This window comes from Erpetoichthys calabaricus, chromosome 8 (assembly GCF_900747795.2).
Source record: "Erpetoichthys calabaricus chromosome 8, fErpCal1.3, whole genome shotgun sequence".
In the NCBI taxonomy this organism is placed as follows: Eukaryota; Metazoa; Chordata; class Cladistia; order Polypteriformes; family Polypteridae; genus Erpetoichthys; species Erpetoichthys calabaricus.
Window position 1 is genome coordinate 93,300,020 of NC_041401.2, and position 13,454 is coordinate 93,313,473.

The window sequence follows — 13,454 nt, forward strand, 5'->3', positions numbered from 1 at the left end:
AAAATTCAGCTGGAACATGTTACCAGGTTTGAATGTGGTCCACACCAATCTCTTATGATTCTGATTTATGTTGTTGGGTATCTCTCATTCCACCTAGTTTAATGTCACTGAAATTGTCCACAAGGGTGTTGTGGAAGTCAAAGAGTTTTAGATATGGTTCTGTCCATTTTCCATTAGTTATTAAAAATTTATTTTAAGGGCAACAGTGACTTTTGTTAAATAACTCCCATACACTTACTAAATTGTTAAGTCCCTGATGAGTACTTCAGATCAGGGGTCTGTGGTATGCCACACTTGACTAAGACTACTTTCGCTCTTTGTATCTGTCATGTGTCAAGTTTGAAAACAGTTTTGAAATCCTTAGTGAAGATGATGTAGCCTGTGGCATTTCAAGAGAACAGATCAGTTGTTGAAACTTAATGTGGCCTTCTGGGATCTTGTAGCTTTCAGAAGGCTCTTTGGTATTTAAAGAGATTTTTGGATTAACAGCATCATTTTTTCCAAGTTTTCCTCAACAAAGAAACCCCTTAAGGTGACACACTGACCAACTGCTGCATTCTTTGTTCACCTATGACTGAGTGGCCAGTCTTACTGGGAAATGCAAAATAAGAATTGCAAATGTACTGTACACATTAGGCAATAAAGTTGAACTTGAATGCCTTATTGCATTCCTGCTCAGGTTTAAAAAACTATAAAGATTTTTCTTAGCCTTAAAGTTAAAATCATTTACTTGTGTCAGCTTGTCTCTGTGATTTCAGAATTGTCCTCTGTTAATATGGCACTTCTTCCTAACTTTCTATCATGGTTATGCCTTACCAGAGTCTACAGTTCTGGTCTGATTATGACATCCTTGATATCAGGTGTATAACAGAAATGTTTATCTGACAATTCTCATAGGATTGTTAATTTGACAATTTGAGGTACTATCTTGTGCAGCCTATGTTCGCTTGTAATGATGTGGTCTTTCATTTCATTCAATAATGTATTAAACAGGCCATCCACATGAAGTCTCCTGAACATAATAGCAAGTAGCATACCATGTCTAGTGTTTCAGAGTTTTTTTTGTCTGGAACACTATAATGTTTAAGATACACCAGGCCAATATGGTTGAACATTTAGGAAATGTTCTATTTTTGTTCTTCTCTACATGGAGATGGTGATGACCAGCACTTATCATAAAATGAAATTGTTTTAAAGAATAGCCACTAATCACTATTAGTCTGGTATTTAGTGGAGGCTCCTTCAATAAGCAGCTTATCTTTACCTATCTCTGTCAGTGTTTTTTCCTACTTCTTGTCTTGAATAACGTACTTCTTCAAAACTGTTCAATTTCCCACATTTCAAGTACGTTCTTCCCTTTGCTGAGCAATCTCTTGGTTTACTATGAGCCTTATTTTCTTAATAGAAACATCCACTGTTTCTATGTTGTGTGCTGAATGAGTGTTTTTTGTCTCTGGATTATGTGTTATTTGAGAAGGCATGAAATTCTACTAGCTGACTAATTATGTTCACTATATATATATCTACATATATGCAGAGAGAGAGACTACAAGGGGGAGCCAGGAAGTCCCAAACCACAGACACAGTAGTAATCCAGACAATATATTGTGATGCGTGAGTCGGTGTCTTGTACCACAAAGACGAGGCTGAGTTTCTGTACTTTAGCAAAACCAGCTTTATTCAAATCAAAATAGGAACAGCAATGTTATTTATTGTAGAAAGATCTACCATTCTACTTTACACAGACACAGCAAACAGGCAGGGTTGGGGCCAGGTCAGTGGCCAAGTTATAATGTTCCCTGCATCACCCATCGGGCAACTGGATTAGCAGCAGTCAGCTTGTAGTAACAGCAGTCAGCTTGTAGTTATTTCTGTGGCGCTGCGAACTTGCGGTTGCCTCAGCAAAGGACAAGCAACCCTCAACAGATTTGGCAGTCGCGCTTCTGCATGTAGTCCCATTGGGGAGGGTCTCAAAAGAGGCATATTACACCTATTCTCTCTCAACTTCACTGGCTCCCTGTTAACTACAGAATACAATACAAAATACCGCTCTTAACATTTAAAGCTCTCCACAACCTTACTCCTCCCTACCTCACTGATCTCCTCCAGATTTACACTCCCTCTCGCTTACTCAGATCTTCATCTGCAGCTCTACTTTCTGTACCACACATCAAACTCAGTTCTATGGGAGCTCGAGCATTCTCTCATAGTGCTCCTCAACTCTGGAATTCTCTTCCCTCTCATGTTCGTCAGCTTGATTCAATAGCACAGTTTAAAACTACTCTCAAAACTTATCTTTTCAAGCTGGCATATCAATTGTGAATTCTACACTGTTACTGCCTGTCATATTTGTTTATTTACTAGTTATTGCTTTGTGATTTATCATTTTCTTGTTTTTATTTAATTAATTGTTGTTTAACTTTATTGTGAGGTGACCTTGAGTGATAAGAAAAGTACCTATTAAATAAAATGTATTATTATTATTATTATTATTAATTGCGCTTCTGCGTGTCATGCCATTGGGAAGGGTCTCAAAAGGTCTTACAATATGAATAAAATAATGGTCTTTTATTCTCTTCAAGCACTTTTTCCCAAATTTCTTTCAGAAATCAGCCACAATAACCATACAAATCAATAATATATCAATAAATCATTTTCATTCCATCCTCCAATAAGTTTTGTCTGCTGCCTCCAGGCTCTGGTTCCCTGAAGTGAGGCAGCAGATTCCTTTTATGCTGCACCTAGGAATGCGTCTAGTGCCATGTCATGTCTTCCTGGGAGCACTTCCAGGCTATAGAAAAAGTAGGGAGGTCCTCTCCTTACAGCACCTTCTATTGATCTCTAGGGACTCCGACAGGACTGCACTTCTGGACTCCAAGTCACAAGCACCCCTGTGGGTGTCCCAATTGGGTTACCATATGAGGACCACTGCCACCTAGTGTGTGGGGGATGGAACCAATTCTGATCCTCAGCTTTTCCCAGTTCATCCATTATCTCATCCCGGCCAGATACAACTTTATTTCTTTGTCCTGCCGGCCAGGGACTGCAAGATGGGATGCCTCTTCTCCTTCTACAATATATATATATATATATATATATATATATATATATATATATATATATATATATATATATATATATGGTGAGGCAATACCAGGATTTTCTTACACAGTATGTCTGCAGAATTCTCTATCATATATGTTAACTTTCTTAGCTATTAATAAGTGTCCCACTTTAGTAAATGACTAGCAAAATATACTTATTCATGCACCTTTCATGTTACAAATAAAATCAATCAAACAATGGGATACTGATACTAGGTCTTGATTGGCATCAAATTGTTTTGATACCCTTGGACATCATCATCATCTGACAAAATACAGTGTAGATTTAAATGTTAAATAAAATGAGGGCCTTGCAATGCAGTCCTCAAAAAAATCTTTTGGTTATGCACTACCTAAAGTGAAACAGCAACACTTCAGGCTTACTACTGAAAAGGCTTTGAGGTGAAAAATGATGAGCTGCAGTAACATGGACAGAACATGTAAACTACACAAAAATTGCACAACTTAAACAACACACAGCACATCCGGTAGCAGTGACAAAACAAGTGGTCGTCATTTCAAAAAGGCGATGATCTTCAGGCCCAGATGCAAAATGGGCATGTTAACTTTACACAGGTGCACACACACCATATATGGCAACATAGGGACACTGCAGGGCCAATTGGTTCAGCTCCTCTGCCAAAAACAGGCTTGCAGCGCCTGAAACAAAGACAATTTCATATGCTACCAAACAACACTTTTCTAGGTAAGCAATTACATTGAGCAGGTAGAAACCTGAACAAAAACTGCTTAAGAAGACAAGGTTGAGAGTTGTTGTAAAACATTTCATAATAAATTAAATTACTAAGTGAATCTTATTATTATTTTGCACAACATCTATTGGAGTTGTGCCCCATTGGCCTTATTACAGAGAGGCCATTTGGTCTAGTTATGTATCCTACAGGAAATCTTTATCCTAGCTGTTTAGGTCATATGAATGTTCAGTTCCAGTACTGGTTACAGTAAGGATCAATACAGTACTTAACTTTTATTCATTTTCTCAAATTATTACTTCATAAAGGTACACTCCTTAACAAAGAAAGGTAATTGAGTCTGTAGCAGATGATTACTTATTAAGAGGCTTTTAAGAAACACTGTTGGTCCACCTGATAACTTACCCAGGAATGTCAGTATAGCAAAAATAACAAATCTGTATTTTTTAAAACTTTACTTTTAAATTATAATTTAAAAATAATAATTATGCATTAACTATATCGATCTGTGTACAAACATTTGTAGGTTACCTATGCCTATGATCTCCATTGCTTTGTTTTCAGCATATACTCTACCATTAAATTTGCAAGAAATGATCTTAGGGAACTTTTAGTGACTGACATGGGACTAGTTAAAAAAATTAATAAAACGCTGACACACAATGATAGGCAGTCCGCAGCCTGGGCTCTCAGGATTAGAAGACGAAACACCCTTGAGTATCTCCATGTCATACTTTGTGCTGCAGTAATAAAGAGGAAAAAAATATTATCAGAGCTTTCATCTTCTCTACCAATAAAGTGTGATTGATGTGTACTAATCTAATATTCAGTTGCCTTATTTTCCTTATTAATGAAGCGCTTGGGATGTCATGCACATTTCCCAGATACATTTATTATTTTAGTTGTGAGACACCCATGAATGCAGGAGACCTTTTCTCAGTTGTTGTGTTTGTTTATAACGTAGCTCCGCCTCAGACACCTCAAGACCACACAGTTAGCCATTACTTTATGCGAGCAACCAATTTCAAATCATCCAAAAATAAACAAGTACAATATACTCCCGCAAACAAATTAATGTTGTTTATAAACGAACCGACCAACCAGTTCACATGCAAACTACCCACACATGCATCTGACACTATCCACAATAGGAGCAGATATACTGAAGCTCATAAACAAATCATCCGCGCAAGCATGCGGCACACAATAAATAAAGAAATAAAAGGTCATATAAAAAATAGTGCATCCACAAAGGCTCCCTCGACTGATACTGTTACAAAACACACATCATTACAGCTCACACAGAAACGAGGCGTATGCACACAATCGAAAAACAATATACTGTAGCTCACAAAAAATCTATAATATATAGACGCAAAGCAATTATATTTATATATGTAAGCAAATACACTAATGGATAGTCATAAACAAATACCATTCGTACGAAAACAGAGGTACGCAATCCAGTGTAGTTTATGCACATACCAATAGAAGAATGCCAAAGGTACAAGGAAACAATTTACACGGGGAAACCAATAACATATCCGAACAATGTATATAAATCGCTACATTGTTTGTTAGTCCATGTGGGTTGACATGAAACACACTCTCCTGGTACTACTTGTAAAGCAATATAATTCAGTATCATGAACAAACTTTTTATTACTGTATAGTTGTCTATTATCACCATTTTTATGCGTTCTTTTAAATATATCTGATTACATCAGACTACCGATTAACTACAAATAATTATCGTATACCATAATTTCGTACTACGTATTGCAGAGATGCACCTGTCGATTTCAAAATGACAACGTCACTACGGCTCCATCTGGACTTCATTTCCAGCCACCTAAACTGAATATTCCAGTAGTAAGGAGGTTAATGGGATGGGGGAAATTGCTCGTATGTATTTTATTTTTGATTGGTAATAACGCGATGAACTCTTTCTTTTATTTGCGAAAAGACATGTCAATTAAAATTGGGTTGGGACCGTTTCCCTAGTGTGTCTGACATGAAGCATTTCATAGGGCGAGTAAGCAGCTGTTTATGCGCTTGATATTTTTCAGAACATTTACGATTGGTTGTTTACTGTGCGCGTGCGTTGAATTGCACTCTGAGTGGCCGTGTTTGTACCGAGGCGGGGTCGAAGGAGGGTCTTTTGGTGTTCGGCCGGCGCGTGTCCTCTTGTCTCAGTCGAAGCTTGAGCTCTATTAAGCAGAGGCACGAGTGACTGTGTGAGTGTCCGTTTGTTTTTGTGACGAAAGAAGAATTTTTCCAGTGTGGATATTATAATTATGATTGTTTTCTTCATATTTATATAAAAGATGTTATTTTCAAAAATGAAGGGATACAGAAGGACGGCGGTTTTCTGAGCAGAAGAGGAAAGAAGACAAATATCAAGAGTACACGCTGACCGTTCCTGGAAGTATTTATTTTGCCGTGCTGCCAAAGGAAATTTTAAATATATATATTTTTGTGATGCTTTGCTTTTATGTCCCTGGAGGGCGAGTGCGAGAGTCGGTGGAGGTGATGAGAGGTCGTGGTTCTTTTAAGAATTTGTATACATTTTAGAAGCGAGGGCTAACTTTCTCATCAATTGTATCTGTCTTTCGCTTCGAGGCCCAGTCAACGACGGTGCTGGTGGAGGACAGCAGATTGCGTTGACAATCCCTGGACTTGATGAGGGGGAAGAAAGAGAAAGGCTGGATTTCTTATCAGAACTGTGAGAAGATCAAAGGCTGAATTTCTTTCTTAACGTGTGAAAACCTTAGCATACGCGTTTTGTTTATTTTGATTAGTGATCACCGAAGGGGACGGAGGTGGGGGCTTTCCATAAAGTCGGAGATCAGATTAGAGGGGAGGGTGGGTGGACAGCAGGCATCCCAAAATGTTAAAGTTTTAGGGGTGGTAGGCTATACACCCTTTGATGTTGGGTGTTTGGAGAAAGGGAGGGAGGGTGGGGGGGAGGAGGGCGAGGGCATCTTTTGGCGCATCCGTTATTCTTGATTTGTGTTATTTAAAGTAATTGTTTCATTGAGATGACATCAGATTTAAAAAGTGGATTGCCAGCGTCCACAAAATAGTAATCGTAGTAGAACAAACCGAAGCGGATCACGTCAGGCTGGTGGCCGGAGGAAGATCAAGAAACTAGGTCAGGTGTTGTCATAGGCCAGGATGGAGTAGCACGTTTAATAAGGGGGTCCCTGCTGTGATCAGCGTAATTAAATGAAAACATGATTTTAGGATTTAGTGAAATATTTCTTTCTGTCTGAGCTAGCCAAACGATCGTTTGACGCTTCCACCCTTCTTCCTTTTCCCACCTGTCTTTTTGTTTTATATTTAGTAATTTTAAGAGGAGCATTTCTTTCTTCCATTTCTTTTTATTATTTTGTGTAAATGGCTCTTTGCGGAACTACGGCAACCAATGCCGCAAAGATGATGGCTGCATACAACGGCAGCGCCTCGGCAGTGGCTGCACATCACTCGCACCACCATCACCACCACCTTCCTCACCTCCCCCCTCCCCATCTGCACCACCAGCATCATCACCCCGGACAGCACCTTCTGCACCCCGGCTCGGCCGCCGCCGTGCATCCGGTGCAACAGCACGCTTCCACGGCAGCAGCGGCGGCCGCGGCGGCGGCGGCGGCAGCGGTTATGTTGAACCCAGGCCAGCAGCAACCCTACTTCCCGTCGCCGGCTCCAGGGCAGGCACCGGGTCCGGCTGCGGCTGCGGCCCCGGCTCAAGTACAGGCAGCAGCGGTCAAAGCGATTCACCACCACTCGCACTCCCATCACCTGCAGCAGCAGCAACTGGACATCGAGCCTGACAGACCGATCGGCTACGGGGCTTTCGGCGTGGTCTGGTAGGTGCAGGAAAACTGATCAGTTCATTTTTTTTTTTTTTTTTGGCTGTATGATTTATATGCAGATCGAGACTAATGTACTATTAACAAATTGATTCAACCTACCACTTTGCTTTTTCATCAAGTTCATATTAATCATGATTGCTAATTCGATTAACATTTAGAAATCTATAATATTAATTGATTTTAAATTTTAGTTGTGAAAATTTATTTCTTTTCCCACATGTGTTCTGCTCAAGTTCTAGTTCTACATAACTTGCAAGCATGTTTTTTTGGGTGTTAACAGTTCTTGTATTTCAATTTTATTCAAATGAAATAGTTACTATTAAGAACACAATCGCAAATCTGTTTTTTAATACATACTTTTTAAAGTACTTTAAGATAATCACTTGAATTCGCATAGTTATCGATAATGGGGTTGCACGTTTTTTTATTGTTATTGTACAGAATATTTAAAATTTATTAGTATTCATGTTTCTGTATTGGAAAAAAGTTGTGGACAAGTAAATGTATTTAATTCGTGGGTGTTCCCATAAGCATACATAGGTGGTAGGAATACACAACTCTCATGTGCTGCCGGAAGGGCACTTGGGATATAATTACACCTGCTGCTGCTTGGCAGTTTGGGATGATTGAGGCAGATTATGCATGATACTTAATCTATGGTTTTAAGTTACTTTTTTAAGTCTTAAATTATGTTAGCATCTAGAGGGCACACTTTTAAAGTGCATTCTGCTGTAGCTTCATTCATGGGTAAAAACCTACATTTTATACTCTCCCCATTCACACTCTAGTAGAATTAAGTTACTGCGTTAAGATGTCATTTTGGCAGTGCTGGCAAAGTAATTATTTATAGGAAGAAATGGAGCATACAACATTTTGGAGGAAAGACTAGAAGTTGATATTCATGTTTATTGTAATAAGTTTTTAAATGAGCTGTTAATTTCCATTCTCATTTTTTTTAACACTTTATAAAATTTGCATCTGTCTGAGATCCTTTTGGTGCCATCTTGAATGTGTGGTTTTTTAAGATAAGAAAAATTAGGCGTGGTGGCACATTCTAGGAAATATTATTTGTGCCACTTCTAATCCTGCTGTTCAGGAGGATGCTGACACACGAGTGTTTATGCTGTATGCGTAAGCCGTAAAGAAAAATAAAAAATGTATACTGTTGTCTGTGTCATACATATAAACACAGTCATACCATCTTGATTCAGTTCAAGATGTGAAGTCATACTTTAAGAATGCTGCAGTATAGTAAGAATTATCTGTGCCATATTACTGTGGGGTTAATAAAGTTTTACTGTCCGGTGAACATACAGTATTTATGTAACATTTTGAGAAGTAATGTTAAACATTTTTTTCTTTCTTTTTTTTTTTTTTTAAAGTGAAATCACCTGTAATCGTAAGATGCCAATGTAATTTCACAGTATTACATTTCAGAGAAATATACTGTAGCACTTGTGGCTATAAAAAAAAAAAGTGTATTTTTGGTATCTTCCATAAATAGACACTCATGCAGAGAAGCACAAAAGAGGTAGTGTGGTCATGTAGCTAAGCACTTGGATTTGAATGCCAAGGTAGCAGTTTCACATTTCTCCATTCCATTTCTTTTGTAATTCAGAACTTAAGCCCAGAAAATTCACAACATTCCCTTAAGTAGTCCTCTTGAGAGTTCTTTTATATTTCATCTGTAGACTATTCAGACTTTTCTATCATTTTTATCAATACCATGTGATGAGGCCATCAAGGTTCAGCTTTAAACTGATTCTTACACTGCAGAGCAGTAACAACTTAACGTTTATCTTTTGGGTGTGGTCAGTCTGATTGATGTGTAATTTTTGTCCTGTATCTTTTTAGCTGTAAGTAGGCATACAGTGGAACCTCGGTTCACGAACATCTCGGTACACGTACAAATCGGTTTACGACCAAAAAAGTTTGCCAAACTTTTGCCTCGGTTCACGACCACACACTCGGTATACGAACAAGCCAGTTTCCCTTTCGGTTTGTACATGTTCAGTCTCTCCCTGTGCATTTCCTGTGCAGCGAGCAAGACAGAGAGAGCGCCACATGCACACACACACACACACACACAGGCAGCGCGAGAGAGAGAGACGGGCGCACACACACAGGCAGCGCGAGAGAGAGAGACGGGCGCACACACACAGGCAGCGCGAGAGAGAGAGACGGGCGCACACACACAGGCAGCGCGAGAGAGAGAGACGGGCGCACACACACAGGCAGCGCGAGAGAGAGAGACGGGCACACACACACAGGCAGCGCGAGAGAGAGACGGGCGCACACACACAGGCAGCGCGAGAGAGAGAGACGGGCGCACACACACAGGCAGCGCGAGAGAGAGAGACGGGCGCACACACACAGGCAGCGCGAGAGAGAGAGACGGGCGCACACACACAGGCAGCGCGAGAGAGAGAGACGGGCGCACACACACAGGCAGCGCGAGAGAGAGAGACGGGCGCACACACACAGGCAGCGCGAGAGAGAGAGAGACGGGCGCACACACACAGGCAGCGCGAGAGAGAGAGAGACGGGCGCACACACACAGGCAGCGCGAGAGAGAGAGACGGGCGCACACACACAGGCAGCGCGAGAGAGAGAGAGACGGGCGCACACACACAGGCAGCGCGAGAGAGAGAGACGGGCGCACACACACAGGCAGCGCGAGAGAGAGAGACGGGCGCACACACACAGGCAGCGAGAGAGAGAGAGACGGGCGCACACACACAGGCAGGCGAGAGAGACCGAGGCCCACACACAGGCAGCGCGGGGGGGAGGGGCTGGACGCATAAGGTAGGAAGGCAGTTAAAGAATGCACTGGGCTTGATTTTGTTTTCACTTCTGTTTACAGTGATCGGTTCGTAGCGTGCATTGTTGCAGTGTTACTTTTCTTGGTGGTTTATTAAATTACGGATTTTTTCAAATGTTCATTTTTTTTCCCTGTGCTTAAAACTCATTAAAAAAAAAAAAGTGTTTTTAGCCAGCGGTTGGTAGCGCTATAGCGCAAACTATTGCAGTGTTAGTTTTCTCTGTTGTTCAAGGTTTTCTCAATGTTATTCAATGTTTTTACATTTAGTTTACTATTACGCTGTGCAGTCTGTGGTTTAATTAACTATATTTGTGCTTAAAATCTTAAAAAAAAATATATATATATATTTACATACAGTTCATATGGTCTGGAACGGATTAATTGTATTTACATACAATCCTATGGGGAAATTGCTTCGGTTCACGACCAAATCGGTTTACGACCAGAGTTTTGGAACGAATTATGGTCGTGAACCGAGGTTCCACTGTATGTCCTGAGAGACATCCCAAGTCACTGTTTGTGCTTCACTGGGTAGAGAAAGCAACTGCACATCATTTAAATATCTCTAGCTAGTATAATTTTAGTGCACTTTTATTTAAAGATGTATTTATTTGATACATTCTGTTGTTCTCTTTCTCTGGTCTTTTGTCCATCTGTATGCTTTATGAATTTTTTTTTTAAATAATGGTTTTGATAACTATTTGTTATTTTATACACTCTTTGAACTGTGTTCTGTGAATGAAGCATGTCCATCATTGTTGTAATTTAATGAGGAAGCCTTAGTGTTTCCAAACAGGAGATAATTTGAGTTGTTCTAGTACGGGCATGGTCTCTCTTCCACTCACCGTTTCTCACTACTTTGCTACCAAATGTGGTAATTGCTTTGAGTATAAAAAGCATATTTAAAAAGTTTGTCTAATGCTATATGGTGGCGATAAACAGCAGAAAGTTAAGTTGTGGCATCTTCTCTTGGGCAAATACAGTTTTGTCTGTCTATCTATCCATCCATCCATCCATCCATTGTAGCATAGGATCAATTGTGTTTGTAAAGAATTGGTAGGTAAACAAGGAAAAAAAGTTACTTGGTGGGAAGACTAGTTACATCTGAGTGGAATTTTGATTGTATAGTAACTTGCATAGATTGGAAAACTTTGTTTAGCTCTGTTTTTATCATTAATGTGTAGATATGCATTTTATTAATTGAATTGTATGTTAATATATTTAGGGCTGTTACAAACTTGTAATTTTAGCTCACGATTTAATTATCAAACAAATAATTGTGACTAACAATTTTAATTGTCTTTTTCTATTCAAATTTTTACCATAATTATAGATAATAAACCTCATGAAGAAGAGCCATTTATTGGCATTGAACATTGGAACATAAAAATTGAATTTCTTTTTGACTTTTAGGCTTTGTAAACAAAAATTGTGCAGGACAGATGTGACATCAATAACAATCCATAAGCACAGTCCCATGATCAAAATAAGCAATGTACAATGAACACCAGAGCACACCATATTTCTGTCATCTCCAACCACAGTCCATAATGCTCCTCAACGGCTAGGCAGATTCCGGGCAAGGAACATTAACATATTTACCTTATCTGGCTTAAGGCAACATCTCACTGGGGTCACTATGTTGCCAGCCATACTGATTATTCTCTCAGAGGTAGTACTTCTTGCACAAATGAACATGTATTTACTTTCTGACTTTGCCATCAAAGGGAGCCTTTGTTGGTTGTCACACCAACAGACATCAGAAACAGGTATATATGTTGCTATAGAAGATTTTTTCCCCCCACCCCAGAAAAAAAAATAAAATTACTGCATTATTTCACAGAAATATTGCCTTTTGCTGTCAGAGTGAAGTCTGCTTTTTATGTTCTGCGTGAAGCTTGCACAAGGTCAGTGACCAAAACAATACTTCAATGCTTTGGTGACCTGATCGAACAGTGAGTTGATATTCCTCTAGTCAGCACATGGCAAAGACTGGTCAATGTCACATGCCTAACAGTGTTACAGCAGAGGAAGTGAGACTCTGCTGATGGCAGAAGAGTTGTGCCTGTTATTACTGGTTTTAAGAGGGGAGAAAGAGAAGATGTAGTGTCAGCTCCTTTAACCAAAGCCAGGGGTGGGTAAATTCATTCCTGGAGGGCCGCAGTGGCTGCGGGTTTTTGTTCCAACCCAGTTGCTTAATTAGAAAACAATCCTTGCCAATAATTACATTTCATGGCTTGTTAGTGCTTTAACTCTGCTATGTCAAGTCATTCTCATATCCTAGATTTTTTTTCCATTCTAAGGATATCATCCAAATACTTTGAAGTGTAAAACGGATGGGTAATTCTCAATCCTTCACTTTTTTCTCTTCTCTTTCCTTCCAAGTATTTAATTAAACCAAATAGTGCACGATAAATACACACAGGTGTAAAGGGTAACAAGCAAAATGGATAACTGCTAGTTTCTTTTGTCATTTGCATCTTATTGCTAATAAGGAGCAATTAAAAACCAAGAATGCAGCTGTTTAAGACTTAAATAAGCAATAAGGGTTCATAATCTTAACGAGGGAGATAACTAAAATGAAGCAGAAGTGTTTCTAGAGCAATAAGTGCTTCTTATTAAGCAATTGGGTTGGAACAAAAACCTGCAGCCACTGCGGCCCTCCAGGAATGAATTTGCCCACCCCTGACCAAAGCGGTAAAGGACAGGCAAGAATAATATTCTCCTTATTGATGACCTGCATGATGAAGATATGCACATCATTTTTTTCAGGTTTATCTTGTGCTCTGGTGACCTGCTGCTCCATATTCAGCCCTTTGTTCATCATTCTGACACCCATGTAAAAAGCCCGTTCTCGAAATTCAACACTGTGGAAAACCCAGCATGCTTGAGTAGTGGCGTGTTGATGAGTCTGGTGTCATTTCTGTCATACAGTTCTGGT

The 13,454-nt window shown here is 39.6% G+C and overlaps 1 protein-coding gene across 1 annotated transcript in view; it reads left to right on the forward strand.

Moving 5' to 3' along the window:
- Positions 1-6,774: 6,774 nt before the first annotated feature.
- Positions 6,775-13,454, forward strand: part of nlk2 (nemo-like kinase, type 2) — a 164,098-nt gene continuing 157,418 nt past the window's right edge. The window contains exon 1 of the mRNA XM_028807112.2: positions 6,775-7,686. Coding sequence (XP_028662945.1) covers positions 7,217-7,686 — 470 coding nt within the window. The 5' untranslated portion in view covers positions 6,775-7,216. The remainder of the gene's footprint in view (positions 7,687-13,454) is intronic.